Raw genomic sequence first — 26,363 nt, forward strand, 5'->3', positions numbered from 1 at the left:
TACACAAGAGAAATAACACTCAGAATAAAAATACTCATTTAGAGTGATAGCATAATAATTTAAAGTTTATTTAACAATGAATAAAAATAAATATATATTGACATCTACAAAAATATAAAGTGTAGACAGTTACACTGTACATGTTTCTTTCAAACGGTTCCCTCCTTATACAATTAATTAAGTATTGACTGAAGCGCCAACTCACTTCAGTACTCATTTAAGGCCAAATCCTAATCACAAGTATAGCAATTGGATTCAGCCCGTCACAGTAGGTCCTACTTTACACAGGCCTCAGTAGCCTATAATGTATCCTATTCATCCAGTGACAATGTATAAATTCTACTTTATTCATTAAGTTGAAGTGATATATTGTGTTTAGGCCATGTCCCAATAACCTGTGTAGTTGATACAATGCCAACTCGGACAGTATGTGACACAACAAAAGAAAGACTTTTGAGATATTCATCTACAGTACCTTAAGCCTTCAAGGTTGGCCATGAATGACCTAGGGAAAGTAATCATCAGCTTCCTTTCCATTCACACAGCATAATATTCACAATCACACCGTAATTACTAGTTGCCTTTACCCGACTTTAACCGTAACTCAGCATGTACATTCTCCAGATGTAGTAGGTTAATACTTTAGGACCTCACGCATCAAGTATCAGCCCCTGCCTCTAAATGCATGCACACATGCATGCAAACACGCACGCACACACGTACAGGGTAAGGAGAATTGCATATTCAAAATATTTGAATGACATCCTCCACTTTTCATCCTTTCCCTTTACGTGTTTTTACACTTGAAAATAACACATCCCACCAAAAATGTGAAGGCACTCTTGATTCAACTGAGAATGCAATATTCACAATCCAAAATATAGCCACTGAAAACAAGAGCAAACCTTATGACACATCATTTACAGAAAAAGAGTCATTGACATAAAATACAAAATCAAAATAAATTAAATACAGAAACCAAAGCAGGTAAACACAAAAACATTGAGAGTGATACAAAGAACTATGTCATGGACATTGATTCTCCGTTTGATACGGATTTATCTTCAATACAACGATTGGTTTGCTCAGGGAAAATATGACCTGTCCCCCCCATGATAACATATTTTGTAACTATTATTTATAATGTATACAACATAAAGTTGCACAAAGGCCTCCTTAAATCTATTACAATTGAGAACAACTTACCTGAATAATTGAATCAATGTTGGCTAAACCTCACTGCACGGTTAATAAGTACTGAACATTTGGAATTTTGTCTTTCCTCCAGGGACTATTTTCTGCTGGACTTTTCAAATTAATCTGCATTTTTAAATGGATTTAAAATGCAACGATAACCAAATTTTGCTAACAAAATAATGGTACTGTGAAATTTTGTGTTGGATTACCCATCTCAAGCAAGTTTCAAGTCTCAAGATTTTCGCACCAAAATAAAAAGAAAAAAGAAAAAAAACTAAACTAAATACAGTATGCTTTGGCAGTAATGTCAAGTATACTGTGAGCAGTAGCCAATGGGCTAAATATAACAGAACACCGGTATGGTCCTTTACAGAATAGTACCTAACTAATACAATTATAATACAATTATTCATAGTTACCTACACTTTTTCTACTTTTTTTGTGATCGTTTAGGGTGATGTTTTTCCAGTATTGAAATCTCATGTAAAAAGTTCAGGAGAGGTTACACAAAGCACAGACAAAAACCTTTAAAATGTGGAACAGCACATACAAAATATATACAGTATAGTATCATTGCCATTTATGTTTATACCATAGATTTAACGACTTAAAGAGTGTTCAACAGATACAATTGTTGCAAAATGTTATGTAAAATCAAGAAAATCTATGTAATTGTGAAATTGTTAGGCAGGCCTACAGTAACAGGCTCATTGACCTGAAGCTTCAATACTGATAACCATTTCTACAGTGAGTTACTCCGTAGGGATTCTGGATGTACAAACTACAAAGCCTTAAAAAATATGACATACTTTTAACATCATATTACCCAGCTTCACTGCATATACCATGTCATTTTGCAGCATGTTATTTGCATCATATTTTTCTATTTACAAAATATGTTTGTATAGTCTATTGTATGAGTCTACACTCTTGGGGGGAGAGTACAGAATAACATTCAAGTATAAACTGAGTTTGAGCCTTGCATAAAAATAAATCCCTATATATATTTACACTATACTTCTTCAAATAATGTATGGTTATGAATAATTGCTTTCGCATATAAAATTAAGCTCTACCGATAAACCATTTAGAATTTCAATGTCTATTATTTCCATGCTCATGCTAATACTCCACACACACTTTATAAAGGCCACATGCAGTTTCATTACAATTTTCCAATTAGCCAGATAATGTGGTGTGGTAGTGCTACTTGCTTAATTGATTTGGGGGTTGTGATAATCCTCTCCTGTACTACCTGTACAAATATATCCAATAATATGTCTTAAAATGGAAGACTGAAAAAATACAAGGTGACATCACTGGGAATTACAAAAAATTGATAGCTAGCACCAGTACATGTGTACAAGATTTTGCATTCAATATTATAGTTTATAGTGGCTTTCATTATCACTTAATGGCAGCCCCTACAAAATAAATTCTTAGTTGACCAACAGTAATGTCGTGTGTATCAAATGAACCGCCATCATTATTATTCTCCCAAAAACCATGGTCCTGAATACAGTTATTAATTACAGTCAGCGTTGTTGAATATTACATTTGGGTTATCCGACCTTTATCAGGAACAGAGATATCTGATGGAGGTCGGATTCCATTTTTCTAACTGCTCCCCTAACTGCTCCCCTCCGAATCACCCGTCCTAGACCACAGTACATCTGTGCAAATATACTCTTTTTATTATAATTCTCCTCTGTGAGAAGATCACTGCACTCTGGTTAAGATAATGTGCCAGAGTGTTGGTGTGACCCGGTGCACACCATTAAGGCTCAGACCTTGCACAGCCAGGCAGGGTTCGAATCCAACCTGAGACTCTTTGCTGCATGTCCTTCCCCATCTCTCTCTCCTTGTTTACTGTCTCTCTTTCATTGTAATTTCTGAATAAAGCATGACAATGACCCCCTTAGAGTTTGGGTGGGAGGTGTGCTAGTGTGATCAGAAAACAGAAAAAAGGTTCTGGATAATTAAGTCCATATAAATATCATCTTATTTGACGTTACTAGGTCAGATTAATTTACCAGTACACAGGATGTTATTATTCCTTGTGCCATTTATAACACTAGAGGGCATTGGTGCATGTTGGGTGACAATTGGAAGGGCTTCTACTGTATTAGATGTTCATTCTGTTCTAATACCCATGTAGTTTGTCTATCCCTTTATCTATTTATATCTACTTCAATATTGGTAATGTTAGAATTCTTTCAATTACAAGAAATCAGCAGTGTGGAATAAAAACTAAATAAATAGCATACAAAAAAAGTTAAGGACTGTGAAGTTGTCTGAGTTAACTGTTAGCTCAAGTTTTGGGTTTCAGAAGGAAAATTCCTGTTGCATCGGTACAGGGGGAAAAGAGAAGATTTCTTTTTCTGATAACTGGCAATCCATAAAACACTATTATAATACATTTCATTATGGTCTGCAACAAGCTGCCATTAAACTGGTATTCCATTCAATGTGAAGCAGCACAGCTTCATATCCACACATTACAATCGCATGCTGTATTCGTTTGGCATCCAAAACTCATGTGTATGTGTAAAAACAGTGGCGTGTGACATCACAACACAAACTTTGCTGACCACACTAGATGACTGTGTATGGTTGCATTTGGTGCTAAATTATATAAAAGTTACTTAAAGGGTTAGTTGTATGTTCACTACAGTACAAATGAAGTAATTTAGTTTGGTGTGTAGATGTACTGTATACATTGAAAAGCTGCTATGATGGTACCTCTCAATTCATCTCCAAAATAAATATTTAAGCCCCCCCCCTACACACACACAATCTTCACAGGAATACACACAGTTATGAAGAGTTGTTATGAAAACTTGTGTTGTGATATTTTCATTAGTCAATTACATCAGACTGACAAAAACGGATAAGTCATTCCTAACCTCATGATACTTTTTCTTTTTTACGTGTAACTAACCTCCAAAGAAATGAATGCATGTTTTCCATAACCACTGTCCATCCATGTAAACATAACTTACCAAGTACCCTCATAAAAACCCACGCCCATCCACTCCTTTGGCAGTCACTGGATTCCATTTTGCTGTAGGCTTATTGCTATTATGGCCTGTTAGAAAAATGAAAACAAGTTTCACTTTCAAATTCCATAAAAAAAAAGAAATAAAAATCGAAAATCAAATAATAATAAAAAAATAACTGTACATCTGCTTTCTATTTTGTTGTCTTCTGTGGAATATTATTTTTTTTCTAGAGAGGCTTACTTGTATCAGGTCTGTTTTTTGGCACATCTTGTGAGTGTGCGTCAATGGGCAATGTGTGGCTGGCATCTCTGTGCTCAGTCACGACTACTGTCCTTGGCACCATGGCAGAGAGGACAAGGGGTCTCTGATGATGGTACTTCAGGCGGTATGTTTCCGTCATACAGTTGTCCACATTGAAGTACGTGGTCAGAGAGACCTCTTGGGCAGGTGGGGCCTGCTCCACACCTATAGACCTGCATCCAGGTAATCTCTCTTCGCTGTCACATGATGACGGCGTACTCCTCTCAGGGTCAGAGCCTGACTTGGAGCTGGCATCTGAGCAGGGCCTGTGGCATGAGGCGTCACCCTTCCTGTGAGGACTGTCATAGGGTACGTTGACTCTGGTGGAAGGACGTGGGCTTGTTTGAAAGGGCTCTTGAAGGAGCCTGGGGCGGAAAGTAGCTCGGCTACTTTCACCCTGGTGAGGGGAGGTTCTCAGGGTGGATCTAAGGTGAGGTGACACAGCTGTGCCGACCTGACGCTGATTGGTCAGTTCTGCTGTCTGACTGCTGAACGGGGGTTGTGGGTGGATTAGACGAGAACACAGTGAATCCGAGGTGACAGCCTCACTGTTGCTGGAGCGGTAAGCACTATCCCTGTCATCAGGCTCAGAGAGAGCCAGATCATCTGAGCTGTTCCATTCAGAACTACTGGTTTTAGCAACGGCTCGCGGCGTACCACTTTCCCCGTTATGTCCTCTACAGTTGCTTATCTCTTGCTGGTCACTCTTCCCAGTCCTGACGTCAGCGTTAGTTGTCTCTTTCTCTGTGCTCCCAGCTTTCCGGGAGATGCCGGTGTTGTATTTCAACTTCCGTCTATGAAGAAAGAGAGTTCAAGAGTGTTTTGTTCAAGAAACGTGACAGGGTGAATTAAACTGTTAATCCCAATTTCATAACTTGAAAATGCATGTACTGAAACACTACAACCATTTTCTTTCATCGGAGAGGCACATTACCTTGAGGTTGGACTACATTTCAGATGTGAATGTGAAACTTGGTCAGAGTTCTTTCCCTGAGTTTTGTGTTGATGTTTACCTAGGAGTGAAGCAAAATGATCAAATTCTCATCATGTCTAATCTTTATTTAATTTTAAATGAAGTTAACATGCTCCTTGGAAAGGAGACATAATAGTAAATATATAGAAAAGAAATGAATGTGTACTAGTGTATTAATGTAACAAAAGCTAAACGAAAATCAATAGACCAATCACACTCACTACCCCGAGTGTCAAAATGGCTACCGTGTGGCTATAGTCAATAAGGTACCGCTCCTCCTTGGGAACGCATGATGGCAGCACAGTGTATATTTCAAAAGACATTCTCAGTCACAGCAGGGTGAAGCAGCGGGCATGCACACTGACTACGCAAGCGCAAACGCAGCACACAGCACGCAGCACGCATGCTGAATTCCTTCACTTTAAAAATAGATGTGTTATTTTTTTTCTCTGCTGTTGCCCAAGAGAGGTCCATGCAAGGATAAAAGCTTTAACTGTTGGTTGGAAACGCTGGCTCTACATTCACACGAGAACTGATATTGTATCAAGTGGAGCGTGCTCAAAGCATTAGAAGATGGAAGGATATAATTCACAACAATGCCAGCAGTCATGTCCAGCTGTGCTATCTGAACAAGCTTTTTGGGATTATCATCAGATTAATGACTGCGCTGGGCTTATTGTGTGACGACTGCACAGTAGGTTAAAGCAGCCAGTCCAAGCTCAGAAATAAGGGAATACCTCAATTGTTACTCAGACTTCATTACATTATGTATGAGATAGTGACAGCATTTTAAGTGCTGGTGCAGTTCATTTTATCAATAAAAATAGTGTATTCCATTTAAAAAAAGATCAAATTATTCAAGTCATCCATTCTATATTTTCTATATCTATAAAAGTGCATTGCTTTGCCCAAGCATTCAATGTTACAAAATTAAAGAAAACACCAATTAATGGATTACATACTTGCATTCTGATTATTGTTATAGTTTGTCTTACTTTTTAGAATACACTTATGGAACACCTCTAAATACAACATACAGCCCTTACATTTTGAACCATCCAAATGTACAAATATATTTCTTAAAATGTAAATATTGTAAAAATGGTCAGTCATGAATGAATTATTAGCTCACATCTGTTTTGAAACATCTATTTCAGGACTGAATTGTCTAAGACATTCCCTGGCTGTACACTGCAGGAACACGCAGATGTGAGAGACATAAACAAGGCTACACTCACTGTGTAATAGCGCTAAAGGTGACAGCATTTATTTATTAACCTTTATACAGGGTGCACAGTAACCTTTATACAGGGTACACGGTAAAGTCATCAGTGCTATTGTATCAATCTGTACACTCTCAGAGCCAGAGGTATTAATATGCACACCCTCTCAGAGGTAACAGAGGATTTTACAGTGTAGGTTGACTGAGCACACATGAAACTTTTAGAGCCAAGCCCTGTTCCCAACATGCATGTGTATTTGGTGTGGGAGGAACCCCACGTGAATACGGAAAGTGCATGCATACCCAGGACTTAATTACTATTACGTAACATTTCTAAACCACTGACGTGGCACCATTCAAGCTCACATCTACACTGGATTAAAGGGGAGTAGATAGATTAAATTCAAAATCAGCATATATCAATCATATTTGGGGGCATACTGATATTTTGTGACTAATAAGCTGAGGAAATTATGAAATATAAAAGCAAATAAACACGTAGCTCATTATCAAGTATTTTATGATATTACATCAAAACAATGATGTATCTTCCTTTTTACACTAGTCCCAGTAATTGTTTGTGGGCATCTATGTTTTGCACCCTGTCCGTCCGTCCGTCCGTGTGTCCGTGTGTCCGTGTGTGTGTGTGTGTCCGTGTGTGTGTGTGTGTGTGTGTGCGTGAACAGCTAATCTCCGGCACCGTTGGCTTGATCGCAGCAAAACTAAGCACACACACTCCCTGAATGCCAGAGAAGAACCTCTACCCCAAATATTTCACATGGGCCTGTCATAGCGCCACCAGGAGGCCGATTTCTGCAAAACAAAATTTTTGACAGTACTCCTACAGATTTTGTCACACCAATCGGTACACAGTATCTCTATAGTCATTAAACAAAACAGGTCTTTCAGATGTTTCACATTCCATCCTGATTGGCTAAGATTGGCTTCCAAAGTTTGCAGGAGTGCTCCGTTTTGAACAAAATGCCTCAAATCATGAACACAGCGTGAATTTCCGTGAATATTTACACACACATTCCCACTAGGCCGAGGAAGAAATGCCACTTGATTTTTTTTTTAATCAGCCTCATGGTGGCGCTATAAAAGGGCGATTCGTGTTTGTACCTGTCACTGCACGATATGTGTAGAATTTTGTATGCGCACACCCTAGAGGCCAAGGAAAAACCTTTGCCCTGCATTTTTCACATCTGCCTTTTATAGCGCCACCAGGTGGACGACTTATGTAAAACAAATATTTTGATTACTCCTTCAGATTTTATCCAAATGTTACGCAAATCGGTACACATGATCTCTATTGTCATGTGATCAAGACGGATTTGTTTCATTTTTCATATTCCATCCTGATTGGCTAAGATTGACATCTAAAGTTTGCAGGAGTGGCCCGTTTTGAACAAAATGCCGCAAATCATGAACCGATTGTGGTGAAACTTTCCACGCACATTTGCACTACGTTGAGGAACAAATGCCACCCTTTTAACATTGCCCTATTATAGCGCCACCAGTTGGCCGATTTTTGCTAAACTTTTTTTTTTATATTACTCCTACAAATGGGTACACATTATCTCTATAGTCAAGTGATCAAGACGGATCCGTCAGATTCATACTGATTGGTGAATTCTGAACATTGCTGGCCCAGAATAACCTACCTGACCTGGCGGAGACCTGTGCTCCGAGGAGCACAGGTCTTATAGTTCTTTAATTTGATATCATAGATCCCTTTCTGATGATTACATCAAAACAATGATGTATCGTCCTTTTTACGTCTCAGTAATTGTTTGTGAGGGGCTCCAAGGATGGCAATGTCAGTCAGTCTCTGTCCAACACTTTCGTCCCAAACAAGATATCTCGAAAACTACAGCACTGGCTGGATCTCCATAGACCAACACGGGAACTACAAATTTCACGCCCCCTTTTGAGACAGCGCCACTACTCGAGGTCCCTGAGAACTATGAACTGCAGCTGCCAATGCATTCCCTATGAGAGGATATGAGAGTTAGCCTACTTTTAAAATATTCCTACATTAACTGGAGACGATATTGATTTAAATAAAAATATGTTTCCAAATGTATGGAGTGTCTTTGTCAACATATCTTCTTGTTTTCTTAATAGTTGATGTGTTTCACATTTAATTTGCCACTTTACCCATAATCTTAACACAGCAGAGGGTAGACGGCAGACAGACAAGTCGCATTTCAGTGACATCACTGTCTTTACGAGCGCCGACCAGTGGCGTACCCACTGTAGAGGCAGGACTGGCGGTCGCCTGCCCAACTAAGATCTCGCCTCCCCTAGAAACCCCAAACAACCCAAAAATGTGTCATTGAAAACCTCAAGGGATGCGTTCGTGACGTATATACCATGCGACCACTTAAACGTAAGATTTCAGAAGCTAGAACTTTTGACACACTGATGGGTAGTAAAAAAATCGCTACAGCCTCAGTAGTTAACCAGTGAAATTACGGTATTTTACAATGCCTCTCATAGAGATTGCATTGAGAGCTGCAGTTCATCGTTCTAATGGACCTCGCGCTGTGTCAAAAGTGGGCGTGATTTTGTAGGCGGCCCTCTTCCGGCCGTGTGTGTCTATGGAATCAGTAGATTGAACCATACTGATTTTGTTTCCTCTAGTGCAGGGCTACTCAACTTAAGATGGCTCAGGGGCCACTCAGCAAAATACCAAAAGTCCAAGGGGCCGCCATAAAAATGACGGTCCTATTTTGGATTTTTCGATTTTGTAACGCACAAGAAAATGTACATTTTGACATCATATTTTTTTCACTGTACCAGTTTATTTTGTGTTGTGTGTATGTCCAGTGGCAGACACCTATCCTGGGCGCGCGGCAAAGCCGCGCGGCCGGAAAAATTTGGGGGTCAAACCCCCCCAAAAACCCGAAATGCATAGAAAACTATGCATTATACCTGTAACAATTGACGCACCTGTATGTATGTCTGTCTGTTTGTTTTTGAAAAATGTTTTAGCAACCCATATATTTGAACGGAAATGTATATTTTTATCCTGTGCTTAAATGTTGTTGTTTTTTTTTTTTGTTTTTTTTTGACCATGAGGGGGCCGCCAAGACGCGGCTCTAGTGCCACCCTCAGGCCAAACTTTTCACTGGCACACAAGATGTGTCAAAATCTAAGGGGCAGATCGCCTTGACACTTGTTCAGTGCAGCCATGCTCCCTGGCAGATAAATCCTGACCATTTGAGTGACCCCAATGTCCTTTCCTCTACCACCACCCTAAGGCCAAAATGTCAACTTTGCACACTTTGACATCTCATAATCTCATAGGCAGATTACAGGATGACTACTAGTGATTTTGATGCCACCCTTAGGCCAATATTTTCCACTTGTTTTCTAATTTAAAGGCACTTTGTGGCATTTTAATTATGATACTTTATTCTATTTCACTTTAAATATTTTTCTATGTTTACAATATGTGTTAAAAGAAAGAAACCAAAAAAGAAAGTGTTTCTGTCGGACAGTTCAAAGGAAGGCGGAAGGAGCAAGGCGATGCTAGCTTGGGTTTTAGACACTTATGATTGCCTAATGTCCCCTGAATTAGGAAAATCCTCTGAACTATTTCCACTATACTTGTTATCATTAAATGAATCCTCTTCATTTCCAACTGTCCTGTTCTATTTTTACTTCCATCTATTCATGTTTAGTCAGTGGCATGGCCTGGTAAATTTGAGTAACTTTATTAGAAAACAGCCCACAAGCTAACGGAATAATGCTTACGTAAAGGATTATGAATACAAGGGCTTGGGTTAAAATACTTAATACATTCCCAGTCATACAGAACAGCATCTCACTACACTCAATCACATTGTAGAAGCTACAAAAATATCAAAGAAAAATCCATCAGCTGCTTTGATCAAAAGTTATTAGCAGCAACGATCAGCCATTGCTTATAGTTATTTACAAACAATTCACATTTACTGCAAACTAAGACATTTACCGTGCAAGGAAAGCCTTTTCCTATGCAGGGATCAAATAAATGTAATTTGTTTTAAATATGAATACTTGAGCATAGTCTCAAAATGTTATAATTTCCATTTAAAGAAGCTTACCATTATGAGAAGGAGAACGTGTTGCACCTGCCTTTGCATCGCCTCTGTTCTGGTTCTGCTGGCTGAGAACAAAACATTTAACTCTCAGTAGTTTGTCAAGCCATTAATTAATAATAGATGAGAGGGTGTGCTTTACTGTTATTTATGGACACAACAGTGATGCGGTCAGGCTTGCGCCAAAGAGCCTGAATAGCCAATAATGATGGTAAAGCACACCCTCGAGTGATTATACAATGTTTACCAACACAATGAAACAGAATATTATAGTCAAAATGTATTCATATTGTGGGGCAATTCGCTCAAAATAAAAAGTGTTTCACTAGTGTTATCTCCGTTTCCCTGGTCAATTATTGTAAAATCTGAAAATTCTGGATGAAACCAATTTGAATTAGCAACTAAATTAATTAAACTTTACAGAAATGTTTTAGTTGTGGGTTGATTTTCACAGTTTGTGTTTGCTTGTGATACTTGCTCTGATTTGGAAATATTTATATATTTATATATATATATATATATTATATGATATATTTTGCAGTCATTTCCATCATTGTCCTTCTATATTCTATACTAGTAGTATAGTGTAGTAAAATGATACCTTTGTGACTGTGCCTCTGGTGGTATTCGCTGGTCTACCCCCCCGGGTGAGTCTGGATTGGTGGAGCCACTGCTAAGCCTATCACTGCTCTCATAGCCAGACTCTGTCCTCTGGATGGTCCAGGTGTCGCTACGCAGCAGGGTCTTGGGCCCATTCTTAAGTCTGTTGCTTCTCTGGTGGTTGGGTCGGCTCTCTGACTCTAAAGAGCTGTGACTCTCCGTTTCATGCCGTTGTTCATCTTCATAGATGGTCATCAAGCACTTCTGCTTCCGGTCTTCTCTGCTGCGGGTGTATTCCCGCTCTGGCTCGCGGTCTCGTTCAGCATGCACCCTCTCATGGGATGAAGGCTTACTGTGCCGCGGGCTGTCGTGTTGCTGCTGACGACGCTGCTCCATTTCATTCAGCACGCTGTCCACGTTCAACACCTCCCGAACGGGCCTCCAGGTGGACTTGGCTTTACTACTGCGGCTTCCCCCACCACCGGACTCAATCTCGTGATCATGACGACTGGGGGATGCACTGGTCCTCCGGCTGTGACCGACACCCTGTACACCGGACGACTGCCCGGCACGCGGCTCCTGAGATCCTCTGCTTGAATGGCTCAGTGACTTCTCAGCTCGTGGACAGCCTTTTAACTTCTGCTCTGTGTGTGGTTTCAGTCCATTCTCTGGAGATGAAGATCTAATGTATGCCATATCTTTAAAAACAAAAAGGGGGGGGTGGAGGTATTTGGAATGGATCACATTTTGAATAACATTTTATCTGGTACCAGCATGAAGTTTCATTGTCACCATCTATTCTGGCTCTTTTCCTCTAACTTCAATGTTCCCTGTATCTATACTGCATATGGTATCCTACGCCAGCAGTTTTCAACCTTTTATGAGCTCTGTACCACTAGCATATTTCAAACGATGTTCAAGAACCTCCCCACTAAGATGCCAATAAATAAGAATTTAAAGTGTACTACATTACATTAATCCAAGCCGGAACACAATCGATTGATTGATCATTAAAACAAACATGCTCTGAGAATGCACGCAGCTTACCTATCTGACCAATTCGGCTGCCGTGTTTAGTGGTCAGATGGGTGGGCCGCAAATGCTTTCGAGATTTACAAGTGGGCCACCATACAAAAAAGGGTTGAGAAACAGTGATCTAAATTACCTTTGTGTTGAGAAGGGTCAGTTCGCCGATGTCCTCTGTCTTTTTTGGACGCCTCAGAAGCCCTCTGCAAATTCTCCGTGAAGGGCTCACGGATTTTATTTGAACTGCCAAGAGGGAGTTTCACTGAGGAAAAGGGGATTTCAATGCCAGATGAGTCCTTAGTTAGTTAGATCCAAGATAAGATTTCTGCACTCAGTGACTCTACGGGTCTTGTTGGCAAAATGTAAAGCGGAGTGCCTTTTTTCCCCTCTACGATAAAAATGTCTTCGCCGCCGAAACTAGCAACTCTACAAGTGTGAGCTTGTAGAATGTGCTATTTTTGCCGAATGTTTGCCCCAGAATAGGGATTCTAAGGTTTGAGTGGTAAACCCATTCAATCTACAAATGTCTTCTGAATCCTAACTGGTTTCTGAAAAACATATATGTTGCTATATCAGTGGTGCTCAAACCTTTTCATGTCAAAATGATATGTATTTGGCCACAGACCCCCTCTCAAAATATTTTGAGAGGGGGGGAGAAGCAAAGATTTGAAGCAAAGATTTGAGTTACAAATGTTCGCTTTACAAAATATATATATATTCAAAGATTTGCACACATTTTCACGATTTATGAGCTATGAGCTTGTATATCTGCTATAATTAAACAGCCCAAGATATCTAAAATCACACAGATGCAGAAGCTAACAGCAGAGACCTGTACTAACCTCTGTTGAAGCCTGAGGTGGATGGAGGAGGTAGCAGATGATTGTGGAGGCCCTGATTGGCACCGTGTGGCCCTGCATTCTCTCTGCCAGGATCAAGCTTCTTGGAGCTCGTTACTGCAGAAGACAAGACATGTCAAATGAGTGTTCAGAGCAGAGCAGACACACACTGTCGTCCGGTGAGAAAAATATATTTGTCGCTACTATTGAGAAACACTGTCATACGACTATACGTTTGTATAAAATATGGCATTAATTTATGGAGAAAAAAAAACATAAAAAGATGAAATAAGGAGATGCTGTGGTGCAACGATATGTAGTAGAGAGACTTGTGACCACTTGTGACGCACTCACTGGACATTTAGGAATAGTTGGACACGTGCACACACGAGGGCACTAAAGAGCCTGATAAGCCGTTTACAGATTGGATGCAATAACCACCAGATCACCCTACTATAACTGTCTCTTCTATCATTTATTTTACATTTCAAAGCACCAGCTACTGTAGTATTCTCTTGCCTTACATATTGTGTGCATGACGTGCAAGGAGTAGAGCACTCAAGACACGTCAAATGAGTGTTCAGAGCAGAGCAGACACACACTGTCGTCCGGTGAGACAAATATATTTGTCGCTACTATTGAGAAACATTGTCATACGACTATACGTTTGTATAAAATATGGCATTAATTTATGGAGAAAAAAATACATAAAAAGATGAAATAAGGAGATGCTGTGGTGCAACGATATGTAGTAGAGAGACTTGTAACCACTTGTGACGCACTCACTGGACATTTAGGAATAGTTGGACACGTGCACACACGAGGGCACTAAAGAGCCTGATAAGCCGTTTACAGATTGGATGCAATAACCACCAGATCACCCTACTATAACTGTCTCTTCTATCATTTATTTTACATTTCAAAGCACCAACTACTGTAGTATTCTCTGGCCTTACATATTGTGTGCATGACGTGCAAGGAGTAGAGCACTCATCTCACCAAAGCACAGATGCCACATCATTAGTCAACCATCACAAGTAGGCTTACAGTGGACATATAGCACGGCATGCCTTCACTTCACCTCACAATGCCTCCCACATACTTCATTATTAATCTAAGAACAAAGGAGGTTTTGTGGTTCTACTGAATTAAGTAAATGCTTAAAATAAAAATATAATTATCAGCTTAAATTTTGAGTGTTCCAGTTGCAATCATTTCCAATTTTACTTGTTTATCCTGTATCCTGAATGAGTTCTCTCTCCTGATTGGACAAAACTGGTATCCCGACCTGAAAATGTATTTTCTGTTTAAGAGCTTGAGAGACAGGGAGACCGCTGTTACTAAATAAAAAAATATATATATATAAAAAAGATGCCGAAATACAGTCAATCTATGTTCAAAAGCATTAGCACAAGGCCCTACAGTATCTATTTATTTATTTCTAACAAATCCAATCAATTACTTACACTTTTTGTCACCAAAACCAGAATCCAAGCCCATGCCAACAGAGCAGTACACAATACTACAGCAAAAATAAATCCATCTAACAGCAGGGCGCCATTGCCAAAATCCAAAGCAGAGAAATTAATGGAAGCAAACATTGAAAATGTCTAGGGGAGGAGTTAGTACACAGCAAAACCCTCAGTGCCGATTCAACTCTGAAAACGCAAAGAAATACTGACACTTGCTGATCCATTTCTGTGCTCTCAGAGTTAAATTAACAGTGAGGCTTTTATTGTGTTCTGTGGAGCAAATGCAAGAGTGTGCTGGGCCCCAGGAGCAGGGATTAGCGAGGGAGGCGTGGGTGGTAATCTGCGTGTAACAGAAGCATCATCCTCATGTCAAGTTCAACTCGGCACACAACGCAGGGCAATCTCTGTTTGGGGAGTGGTTTAAAAGCACTCTCTCAATCCCAAAGCAATAATCTGTGGAGTGAAATGGTCATTTTCTACAGCACTCTTTCAAGTGTTGTGTCATGTTCAATTTGATTTACTGAAATGGTACAGTACTTCGAAAAATGTATTATAAATATAATATTGAATATTGTGGATTTTTGGCATTACTTTATTGGACAAATGGAAGCTGATCACCACTGTAATCCTCACTGATGCATCTGTTGCATCCGATGCATCTGTTGCATCTCATTCAATCCACCTTAAATCCTCCCAAAATGATTCACATGATTGTAACCTGGTCATGTGCGCTTTCAGTAGCCCTAATTGATTTCTGGCCACTATAACAAAAGTCACAGAAATCAAAAGAAATATACTCAACATAGGAAAGGTTTGAATTCAGGACATTTTCTAAAATAGAGAAATAACGTATAATTACTTTACATCGCAGGTAGGTGTGTCTGCAATGCTCTGCATGAGTATGATTGTGTGTGAACTAATTGTGTCCAAAATAATCACTGTTTAATGAAAGTATAAATAATAGATCAACTGATTAATATTGGGGACAACGGCCATACAGTACATTTGGTTTGAAATAATTTACCAAAACCTAAAAGTTCACAATAAAACTGTAGAAAGATGTATCTGAGAAAAAAGGAAATGTAACCTTTTTGGACTGTTAAAAGGAAATTATTGTTGTCAAACATTACTTCAACCCCAGCATGCCTATTGTGGGGGGGGACATTCGCCAAACATAGCAGATCTACAAGCTCACAAAAGCTTTCCAAATACAGTTGTAGCTCAGATCCGTTTTGACTAAGAATAGAGGGTTTAAGTGGTTAAAATACACACATCTACTGTAGGTATGCAAGAATAAGTACTATAACTATGCACTGTGAGAGCTTTCATAAGCGTTCATCTTACCTGTAACCTCACCATTAACTTGGGCTTTGTAACGGGAACACATGGTTGTTTGTTTTGGTGCATCCTCACTGGAGACAGGAGTCCCTTCAGGATTGGTGTAAAATAAAAGCAGAGGCTGGAAATGTCCCCGGATACATTTAGAGGCAACATCTTTCCACTTGGATCCAATCTGTGAAAAGCGAAGGAGTAGATCAGCTATTTTCAGTGAACAGATTTGTGTAGAGGGTAAAAAAGGAGGGGCCAAGTATAGAACCCTGTGGGACACCGGTCAGTTAATTATATAGGGTTTAATTGGTTAAGAGAATGTAACACAACAATATGATGATTTTCCAAAGTTATCCATCATTTGCCGTTGGACAAAGGAATGACAGAACGTAGTTTGTTACTTACCTCTTTTACAGTGGCATCGTCAAAGAACATCCATTTTGAAGATTTGGTGTGATAGGCAAAGGCTGAGTAATGTTTAATTGAAAAACAGATCATCCCCACCAGATGTAACTCACTTCTTTTGGCATTCTCATCGGTTACACGATTGAACAACTGAAAGAGAAAGGGAAATGTTTCCCTTTGGTAAATGCTAAGTCATCAAAGGAAAATCTGATCTATATAGTATACAGTATGTTTGACTGCCTCAACCAAAAAGGTTATTATTTTTTTCCCCTACATTTTTATCCCACGATTTTGTAACCCCTATTTTTTCACCCAGTGCCAATGCCTAAGGCTCTACTCTCCCTCTGCCAGCCTGGGGAGAGCCCCAAACTGAGCTCATGCCTCCTTCAATGCATGAGGAGCAAAAAGGTTATTCTAAAAGCTACCAACTTTGGCTCGATGTTCAGTATTTTCAAGCCCACTGGTTTGCAAACAAAAGTCACAACAGATTGAGCTATTTTCACAAGTTTCTTTCATCAGAAAATATTTTGCAGAATAGAATATGTACACTGTGTGTGTTCTGTACAGTACAGTATTGTCTGTTTATTTCTCAATTCTTGTGACACAGATTATTCATTAATTGATTCATTAACCGTTGTCTGGAGTGGTTTGTTTACAAATGGCAGAGAAATTGTGTAGCTCTCGCTGCTCTTACCCCGGACAGGTTTAAGCGTGGACCAAGTGACCTAATGACATCATCTGTAAGGTCTGATTGTTCAGCATCCCATACAAATCCAATAGTGACAATCTCTGGACAGTTCATGAGCACACGTCGGATCTTGATGCTCTGACCACAGTTGCTCTGCAGAGCACATAGTAAGATCAGAATTATTTTACAAAAACTACATTGCACATTTTTTTTTAAATAGCTTGTAGTCTACAACACCAACACAAATTCTAGGTCATGCTTTTCTAAAACCTCAATATAGTACTCTATCCAGGGTGAAATTGCAAGACAAAATTCAAAATCTGTGTAGCAAAATTGTAAATGCCATAACCTACACACACACACACAGAACCACACAAAAATGTCCTTTTAGTTTTTATTTGTCAAAATGATCTGATTCACCACACAAAAAAACTATTACTACATTTGAATGCACAATGCATTTTAGTCAATAGCTGGCAATTTGCAGAAGAAAGGCTAAGGGAACAAGACACTTTGCTACACCAATCTGACTCACATTGAAGTAGTAGACAGCAGTAGCAAGCACAGATGAGAGAGAGAAAAAATGGATAAGCTCCTACTGCTATTTATATCCTAACACTAGTCTGGCACCCTCTCCTTCCGGCTGCTTCAAGTGCAATGTCAAAGCAGAAAGCCCAGAGAGCCAGAACTCTGCATGCAACAACAGTCACTTCTATCCATCTTCACTGAGCGGATTGCTGGTCAACGTTTAATTCAAATCAAGCAGATGTTTGAAAGCATGTGGAGAAGGCATTGGAAAGCAATGTTAGAGCTGCCGCTTTATGAATTAGCAATTGTGCATATCTTCTTTTCTAATAGAAATAGAAAGGGAACAACAAACAATGACCATAAGAAACATACCGGACAGCTTCTGGGATCACCAATAGCGTTTGCTGCCTGCAGCAATTCTCCAAACATGTCTGATCTGAGCCTTTCATTCTTCCCCATCATACGATCGACCTGTTGGCTGAACATAAAGAGGACAGGTTGTGTAGTCGGTGGATCATAGTTAAACTGGAGGAGGTCCATAAATGTTTGCGGCAGCATATTGTTGCTGTCGAGCTGAAACCTCATATCTCCATATTTCAACTTTTAATGCCCCCCCCCCCCGTAAATTAATGCCATACTTCGTCATACAACAGTGCCACATAAAAGTAGCGAAAATAGCCGATCTACAAGCCCACAACGCATCGCAATGCAATGCGTGTGAGCTTGTAGATCGGCTATTTTTGCTATTATCGTTTTTTTTTTTTTAGAGTGAATGTGTTTCAGTGGTTGTGTGGGTTTCATAAAGATTGTACCAATGGAAAGTATTACTAAGTAACTAAATAACTACATTGGATCCATTGCAAGACAGGTTATTTTTCCATTTCCTGGAAAGAAACGGTTTTGGACATACAAGGTTTCTGCCAGACAGTGACGATATGCACCCTCAGTGGACAGGTGCTACACAGGATATTAGCAGTTAGATACGTTATCTGTAAATAGGCGTGCGTGCGTGCGTGCGTGCGTGAGTGCGTGAGTGCGTGCGTGCGTGTTGGAGCTGTTGCAGATACCAAGTACAAAGTCACTTTCCATCCCTGATATACTGTCTGTGCACAGCGCATAACCCAAACTGCACATACTTTGGGTGCTCATATCCCCGGACGGGTATGGTCTAGTCCTCCTCCTACTTTTTTTTACAATAATTCCCAAAACCTGTCTGTCCCCAAAATCTCTTCTGCCCGGTTCTCCTCAGTGGCTGGAGCAATTGATCTGTATTTGCACCCGGCCATTGACCATTAGCATGTGCACGGAACAGCGACGCCCGTTTTTCAATTTCCCAAAATGTAAATGTTAATTAGCGTTTTCATGTAAAATCATTTGGGCTATGGGAGCTATCGTCGGCATGCTTACAGCCGTCGCCATGGTTACAGCTCCGGGAACGGGTCCTCCTTGGGGCCAAAAAAGTTTGGGGCGATTGCTGTATAGCACAGCACATAACCCAAAGTCTGTTAATACTTTGACTGCACACATCCACGGGTATGGACTAGTAGTTCTATGAAAATCTTGAGAATTTGTGCAATAGTTTTGGGGGTCTTTGACATGAAAAAGTTTTAAGCAGTACTGATGTAACAACATATATTAGCTACGTCATATTTTCAAAAAACTGTTAGGATTTAGAATTTTTAGAATCGGCCTCAGGTCTTAATGGGTTGAAACTGAGGAAAAGTAATGAGATGTACTCACCATAAAGCAGTGGTGGAGACATAGTGTACCAGTTCAGTGAAAGGGTGGGGGTCAGAAGATGCACCACAGCTGCGACAAACAAACTGCAATGTAAAGGATGAGCATTGTTTTATAACAATTTACATTAGTTGATTTGACGGGATATAGTTCACTCCAATTATGTGATTTTTCGCTTGTACAGAAACTATGGCTACAGCAACAGTGTGAAAAACAGTACCGGTAGTCATTTTGCAAACAGCTTATTTAATTGTCTTAACAATGAGTTTCTATTCATTTCTACACAGATATAACTTTGGCTTGAATCAGAAATAATCCTGTATTTTATACAATGAACAATAAAGCAAAGTAATAATACATTCATTGTTACAAATATGTACCTGCTCATAAAGTGTCATTGCAAACTTCTGATGGGTTATGCATGATTTGGATGAGCAAGCGTCAGTTGCGGTGTCTGAAACAATGTGCAGGTGAATCCGTTCCAAGATGTTCTCCTAATATGTACAGTAAGTCCAAGCAGGTACAATGTCAGAAGTGAATACATGCTACCACACATTGAAAATGTTAACATAACGGATGCTACACGTATAAACATCATCTGTGCCATTGCTGATTTAGTATCATCTAAATGCTGTGTTACAAAGCAAAAAGAATGTAAATAAATATAAAATTGTGTTAAAGTGTTACTGACTTGATTCTTCTCCAAATACTGCCAATCACTTTACATCTACCCCTAAAACATGTATACCTGTTGCTTCATCACACAATTGAAGTTGAGTACTCATTTTCTAATAGCTCCTCAAAAATATATTACTAGAAAACTCTACAAAAGTTAACTTTTAAATTGTGATAACAGTTGTGATAATTATCACTGGACCCTGTGAAAGATTTGACTAGATCGTACAGTACATGTTGATCACTGGGGTGTGGGTCACTGACTCAATTTCCTTTTGGAGAAATATGGAGGGATGCTTACTGATGTGTGAGATGAGGTGGAAACTGAACCCAGGACATTCAAGTTACAAGGATATTGCATTAATTCATTGAGCCTCAAGGACCACATGTTCAGTTACGTGCATGGAGGCCGAATCCAAGTCAGCTGGTGAGAACCCAATCACCTCTGCATCTCAGATTGTGGAACGATTGCAGTAAGGCTATTAACCAGGATCACAGACACTAAGCTTTCTAAAAACAACATGATAGTTCTGACTTCAGCACCCTGCATGTCAACAACCGAAGTTTGCTTCAAGTAAGTAGTGCACACTGCACGGTACATCAAGGTCACAGAGAACACAGCATACAGTCTGAGGGTGCCCTGGCTCACTGCCTCTTTGCTTTCAACATACGATTTAAACAGCTGGGAGCATTGTGTGTGTTTACATATCTATATAAACACTTCATCAACATTTCACCTTAAATCATAAATCACAGGGTGAACATACAAAGCATTCAGCAGCATCATCCATGAGGCCAAGCTGGAAGCGCTGCTCATCCTTGAAGGTTTCAGCAAGGGCGTTACGCAGGCTGTCAGAGGGCAGTGCACGCTCCCTACTCTGTTGAAACTGGCTGAATATACTCTGGAAAAAAAAGAAAGAAATCCTTTTGATCTGAAGCAATACAACAATTTAGACAGTATGTGCTGAATGTCTGCCTTTAATTGCTGAAGAGAACTAGAGACGTTTCCAGCTTTCAAAACATTCTACTACATTCTATTATACTTGGATGTATTGAATACTGTATACTGAATACCAACCTTCAAAGCACAGAAAATGCAAGCATCACCGAGACAGAAGTGACCTGGAAGCTGCCTCAGACTTCTCCTGAATATGTCCAACTGCCAAAGCACCTGTTAAGGTTTTGACAACATACTGGTGAGAAAATCACAATCTAAGTGATATTAATGCTGACTGGAACTGGAATTCATTGTGATACTTGGGGCTGGGAAATTAACCAAAAATATAATCGAAACTTTAGAACCAATAACCGACTTAATATTGCTCATGTACGTTAATCGGACAATCGAGAGGCAGGTTTTAATTTTTTTCTTATAGAACACAGAAGTGTGACATCACTGCCGCTAGAGGGCGCAATCCCCCTGGGTCACAGTGTACTTTTTTGTATTGGAAATCCCATAGGGGGATCGTCATATAAAGCCAACACTCCACCGCACCGATATCGGCCCGACTCGGAAGGCGTTGGAGAGCGTCTCCTGCCGACAACCTGCCGACAACCTGTTGTATAGATAACGCCGTGCCGTCGGGTCGGGACTAGAATACCGTCGGTCAACGAGCGAGCAGGTTCAGTCGTGTCCCGACCGGTAGAGCCGTCGATAGCCGAAGAGGGGGGAGAGAGTTTTCAGTAATCAGTGTTGCCATGTCGGCTTATTATAAGCCACTTTGGGCTTCTTTTTCTGTAAAGTTGCTTGTAAAAATTGGAACGTTGCGGTTTCCAATTTCTTTAATTATCATTTAAACCAGTGGTTCTCAAATATTTTCATGAAAATGTTTTGTGCATTTGTGTTGTTAGAATGTTTTTAAAAAATATTAAAAATGTTATTGAAAGAGTTTTTGAAAATAGCCGATTTACAAGCTCACAACGCGTCACATTGCGACGAGTTGTGAACTTGTAGATCTGCTATTTTCAAATAGCCGATGCATATAGGTTTAAAGTGCTCATGTGGCCTAAGTTGCTTCTTTTGGGCTTGTTTTCCTAGACCTGTGTTCCAAAAATAAACAAACCACCCTGGCGATTTTGTCAGGTATGTGACTCGGGGTGCAAAAAATAACGCAGTGACCCAGGGGTAGTGGGAGTGACGTCAAGACTTCGGTACTCAACAAATCAACACGAAAAAATATAAATATTACAATATAATTAAAATCATATTTTTTAAATAATAGACTAAATAAATCGAGTTATGATTAACCACTTAATTCTGTATTATACAGGTGGCATATAAAAAAAGTGAAAATAGCCGATATTCAATACGTCAAGTTTGTAGTTCATTAAAGTTCATTAATCGTAATCGAGGCAAAACTTTGAAATAATCGTGATATTGATCTGAAGACATCACCCAGCACTAGTGATACTTTAGTTCAGCATGTTCAGGGCCAGTGAAGTATCTGTATTTGAGTAACTGAAGTAGGACTGGGCAAGTAACCAAACAAATATCTAAACTGATTCTTAGAACCAACAACCAAACTTAATATTGGTCATGTAGGTTAATAACAAAATCAAGAAGCAGGTTTCTTTTATAGTTTTTCTATTTCTTTCGTTTTTTTGGTATATATCAACCTATCAACTCAAAAAAAATTGCATTATCGACTTATTATTATCGATTTTGTATTATCGACTATATCGATTAGTCTGGTAATATAACTTAATCCTGTAATATACTTTGTTGTACAATCGTGGCATACAAAAATATTGAAAATAGCCAATCTACAAGCTCACAATGTGTTGCGATGCGACATGTTGTGGGCTTGTAGTAGATCTGCAATCTTCACTATATATATATATTTTTTTTTATTATTATTCATTTATCAAAGAGAGCAAGAGTTTGAAATAATGGTGATTATTGATTTGAAGTCACATGGCCCAGCCATACACTGAAGCTCACCTGAACAGCACTGTTGAGGAAGCAGCTGTTCTGCCCAGGCTCATTCAGCAGGCCCTTGGTGAGAGCCAGTGACAGCATACTACCAGGCTGATAGGACTTCTTCAACCCCCCTCCAGGTTTTTTGAACATCTTCACCCATGCCATTGAGTTGGAGCCTGTGCCTGACGAGAGAATCACCTTATACGTGTTGTTTCAATGACAAGAGTTTGGGGTATATTAAACCCATTAAGACCTGAGGCCGATTCTACAACTGCCTTCTAAATCAGTAGTTCTCAAACATTTTCTTGGTTCAAAATGATTCAAAAATGTTTCAAAGACTTTCAAGATTTTTAAAAAATGTTCAAAAATAGCAGATGTACAAGCTCGCAGCACGGCACAAAGTGACGCGCTGTGACCTTGTATATCTGAATAGCAAACGCGTAGCCAACGCAAAAATGTAAAATGACACAGATGTTCTAATGGGTTAGAAGTGGTGCAAGTGATATTGTTTAGGTAAAATAAGTGTTAATAAATAGCTAGTTTAACAGTACATTCAGGGGAGACCCCTGTGTTACATTTCTGTAAATACTGTTGATCTGAACAGAACTGTAGCTGACCTATTGTTAAGAAAATAGATAATAGAATTTACACCTGCATACTATCCACAGTGTGTTCTGGTATCGTTTGAGTCTGATTCAAAATGAGATTTCCCCATCTTGGCCTATCCTGGTATACATGGCACTATTCCTATTAAGCAGCTCTGGATGACATCACACTTCAGCTTAGACACAGTTTTCATTAAGTCACCAATCCAAATGACTTATCTGGTCAGATGCCAGATGAATAGCGTTACCTTCTCCAGGGATGTGGGGAGGCTTGCAGCCGGACATGGTGGGAGAAGCGAGGAGCTGGTACTGTGGTCTGGCCATGGGCGCCACCCATCTCATCCCCATACACCTCCGGAGTTCTTCATTGAGGAGTATTGACACAATCAGCCACAGGGCATCTTTATCCTGGCACTACTGGGCATTGAGAGACAAAGGGACACAATCTAGAAAATGAAAAGAAGTGAGGAGATTATTGTGTATTATTAGTGTATTTCTATTCAATTAAAATCTCCATTAAATGTAACCACTTTCAACCTGGCGTCCATATTTAGGCTAACATTTTCAATTAAAATGTTTTCCTCCCAAAATAGCAGATCTATAAGCTTGTAGATCAGCTATTTTTGTTTTGTGACACCGTTGTGTCACAAAGTAAAAATCAGGCTTAAGTGGTTAATACCATAATTACCTTTGCAATATGAAACTGTATCAGTGATGTAATCTGCTGTGTCCAGAACACGATATGCACACTTTCATTCAATGAGAATCCAGAGACTTATAATAGAGGTCCAATGTGTAAATTAAATGTGAAAATGGCAATAGATGTACACCGTGTCATGCATCAAAATACTAAAGACCTGATCAAAACATTAAGAGAAGACTTGGCACTTACATTTTGTTCATTATCAATTCAAATGTATTTGAAGCTTTACGTATGTGTTTAATGTTCAGAATGATGACTTGAGTTATGATGAAAAGAGAAGGTTGCATTATGGTACAAGTAAGTTCTACCTTACCTCTACAGAAAAGAAAACAAATGAGAATCTACCAAACTTCATAATATATACCACCTCCTCCAGAAAACTAACTCACCACTCACTGAATAACTTTCATCACTTCAATAACTACTAAAATGAATGGTTTCTAAAAACATCGGGTTAATAATACTTCAACCCATGTGCTTGTTATTTTGACTAACATTGATCTTGCCTGCCTTGTCCTACAGTTCTTAACAACCATCATTCATAACTAATACACTGTAAACCTAATTGATTCAGACATAGAGTTTTTTAAGGCCAAAAGCAGTTGTTTTTGTGTCAACCTCCAATACCAAGTGGCCTACATTCTGATACAATCTGATACAATACTAATAATAGTTTACCAAGAGAGAGGATCATGACTCATTGGGCAGTTAGATTCTTAATAAGTTTGAGATCTCACTCCTGTGTATATAAATTACTATATTTCAGTGGTGGGAGAAAAGTACTCACATTTCTTACTTAAGTAAAAGTATCAATACTGCAATGTATAAATTCCCTGTTACAAGTAAAAGTCCGGGATTCAAAAATGTAAGTACAAAAGTGTGGGTGTCAAAATATACTTCAAGTACCAGAAGTAGAAAGTACCCATTATGCAGAATGTCCCATTTCACAAGTTTTCAAATGTATAAAATGTATACAAATCTTTTGAAAATAGCAGATGTACATTTTCAAATGCCTATGTATATAGGGCTGATGTGGTTAATCTATGTTTTGTAATAATAATCAAAGTCTAGAAAGTAACTAGTAAATAAAGATTTAAAATAATTGTAGTGGAGTAAAAGTACAAGTACTGCAAATTGGAAATACTCCAGTAAAGTAAAAAATACCTCAAAATTGTACTCAAGTAGGCTACAGTACTTGAGTAAATGTACTATAGTTACTTTACACCACTGACAATACTAATAATAGTTTACCAAGAGAGGGGATACTCATTGGACAGTTAGATTCTTAAGTTTGAGATCTCACTCCTGTGTATATAAAATACTATATTTACATATTATATTTGCATGTATTTATTTGTTATCTATTGATACACTCTGCTACCTAACCCACCAGTCAGATCTACAAGCTAAACAACAATTCGCAACGCTTGTTGTCAGATCTGTTTCAGCGCATGCGCGTGGGTGGGGGGGGAACCACTTCACTAACAGTAGCCCAAATATGCCGCAACTTGCGGTCATGGTCAGTCTGGATAAAAGCCTGTTATTGCAACATAACATCATGGCCGAAACACTCACCTTGTATGAGTGGAGATCTGCCTCCCAGCCTCTGATGTGTGATGATATTGATGTGTTCGGCCAAGAGCCGTTTGTCAACAGAACACCACGATCACACAGATCTACTCCAACCTTTACGATAAATAAATGGTCTAAAATCGCTGCAGATTATGGTCAGACGTTTAGATAAGCTGTCACACAGTAGATACTGTCTGTTCGGTAGCTTCCCTCCAGTCCTCCGATAACGTTACGCTCATATGATCTGATACCCCGACACTCTTTGGCTACCAGAAAGATGCTACCAGAAAGACGCAGTGACCACCATTATAACGGTTAGAAGCCGTCCTGTACAACGGGACTGCTCTGGCATGTGATGATGTACCAGCCTGAGACACAGACTGTGTTCTGTCACTTTAAATGGTTTCAACACGCCCGTCAAGCGCACCGACATATTGATGTTACTTCCTCTTGGTGGGCTTCACGATAAGAGTACATTATTG

General features: G+C 39.4%; 1 protein-coding gene across 1 annotated transcript; it reads right to left on the reverse strand.

The window, feature by feature from the left end:
- Positions 1–47: 47 nt before the first annotated feature.
- On the reverse strand, positions 48–26,201 carry usp53b (ubiquitin specific peptidase 53b). Its single transcript, XM_080417983.1, has 18 exons — positions 25,885–26,201; positions 23,855–24,052; positions 23,023–23,183; positions 21,160–21,252; positions 20,849–20,983; positions 19,787–19,900; positions 19,410–19,492; positions 18,042–18,147; positions 17,148–17,294; positions 16,454–16,603; positions 16,064–16,232; positions 13,251–13,364; positions 12,548–12,670; positions 11,384–12,080; positions 10,789–10,850; positions 5,434–5,512; positions 4,440–5,293; positions 48–4,285 (listed from the first exon to the last, which is right to left on the reverse strand). The coding sequence occupies exons 2-18, from the start codon at positions 23,952–23,954 to the stop codon at positions 4,209–4,211; spliced, it is 3,264 nt and encodes a 1,087-aa protein (XP_080274109.1). The 5' UTR covers positions 23,955–24,052; positions 25,885–26,201; the 3' UTR covers positions 48–4,208.
- Positions 26,202–26,363: the final 162 nt, after the last annotated feature.

The sequence above is a fragment of the Gymnoscopelus braueri genome (genome assembly GCF_963280865.1).
Source record: "Gymnoscopelus braueri genome assembly, chromosome: 2".
Lineage (NCBI taxonomy): Eukaryota > Metazoa > Chordata > Actinopteri > Myctophiformes > Myctophidae > Gymnoscopelus > Gymnoscopelus braueri.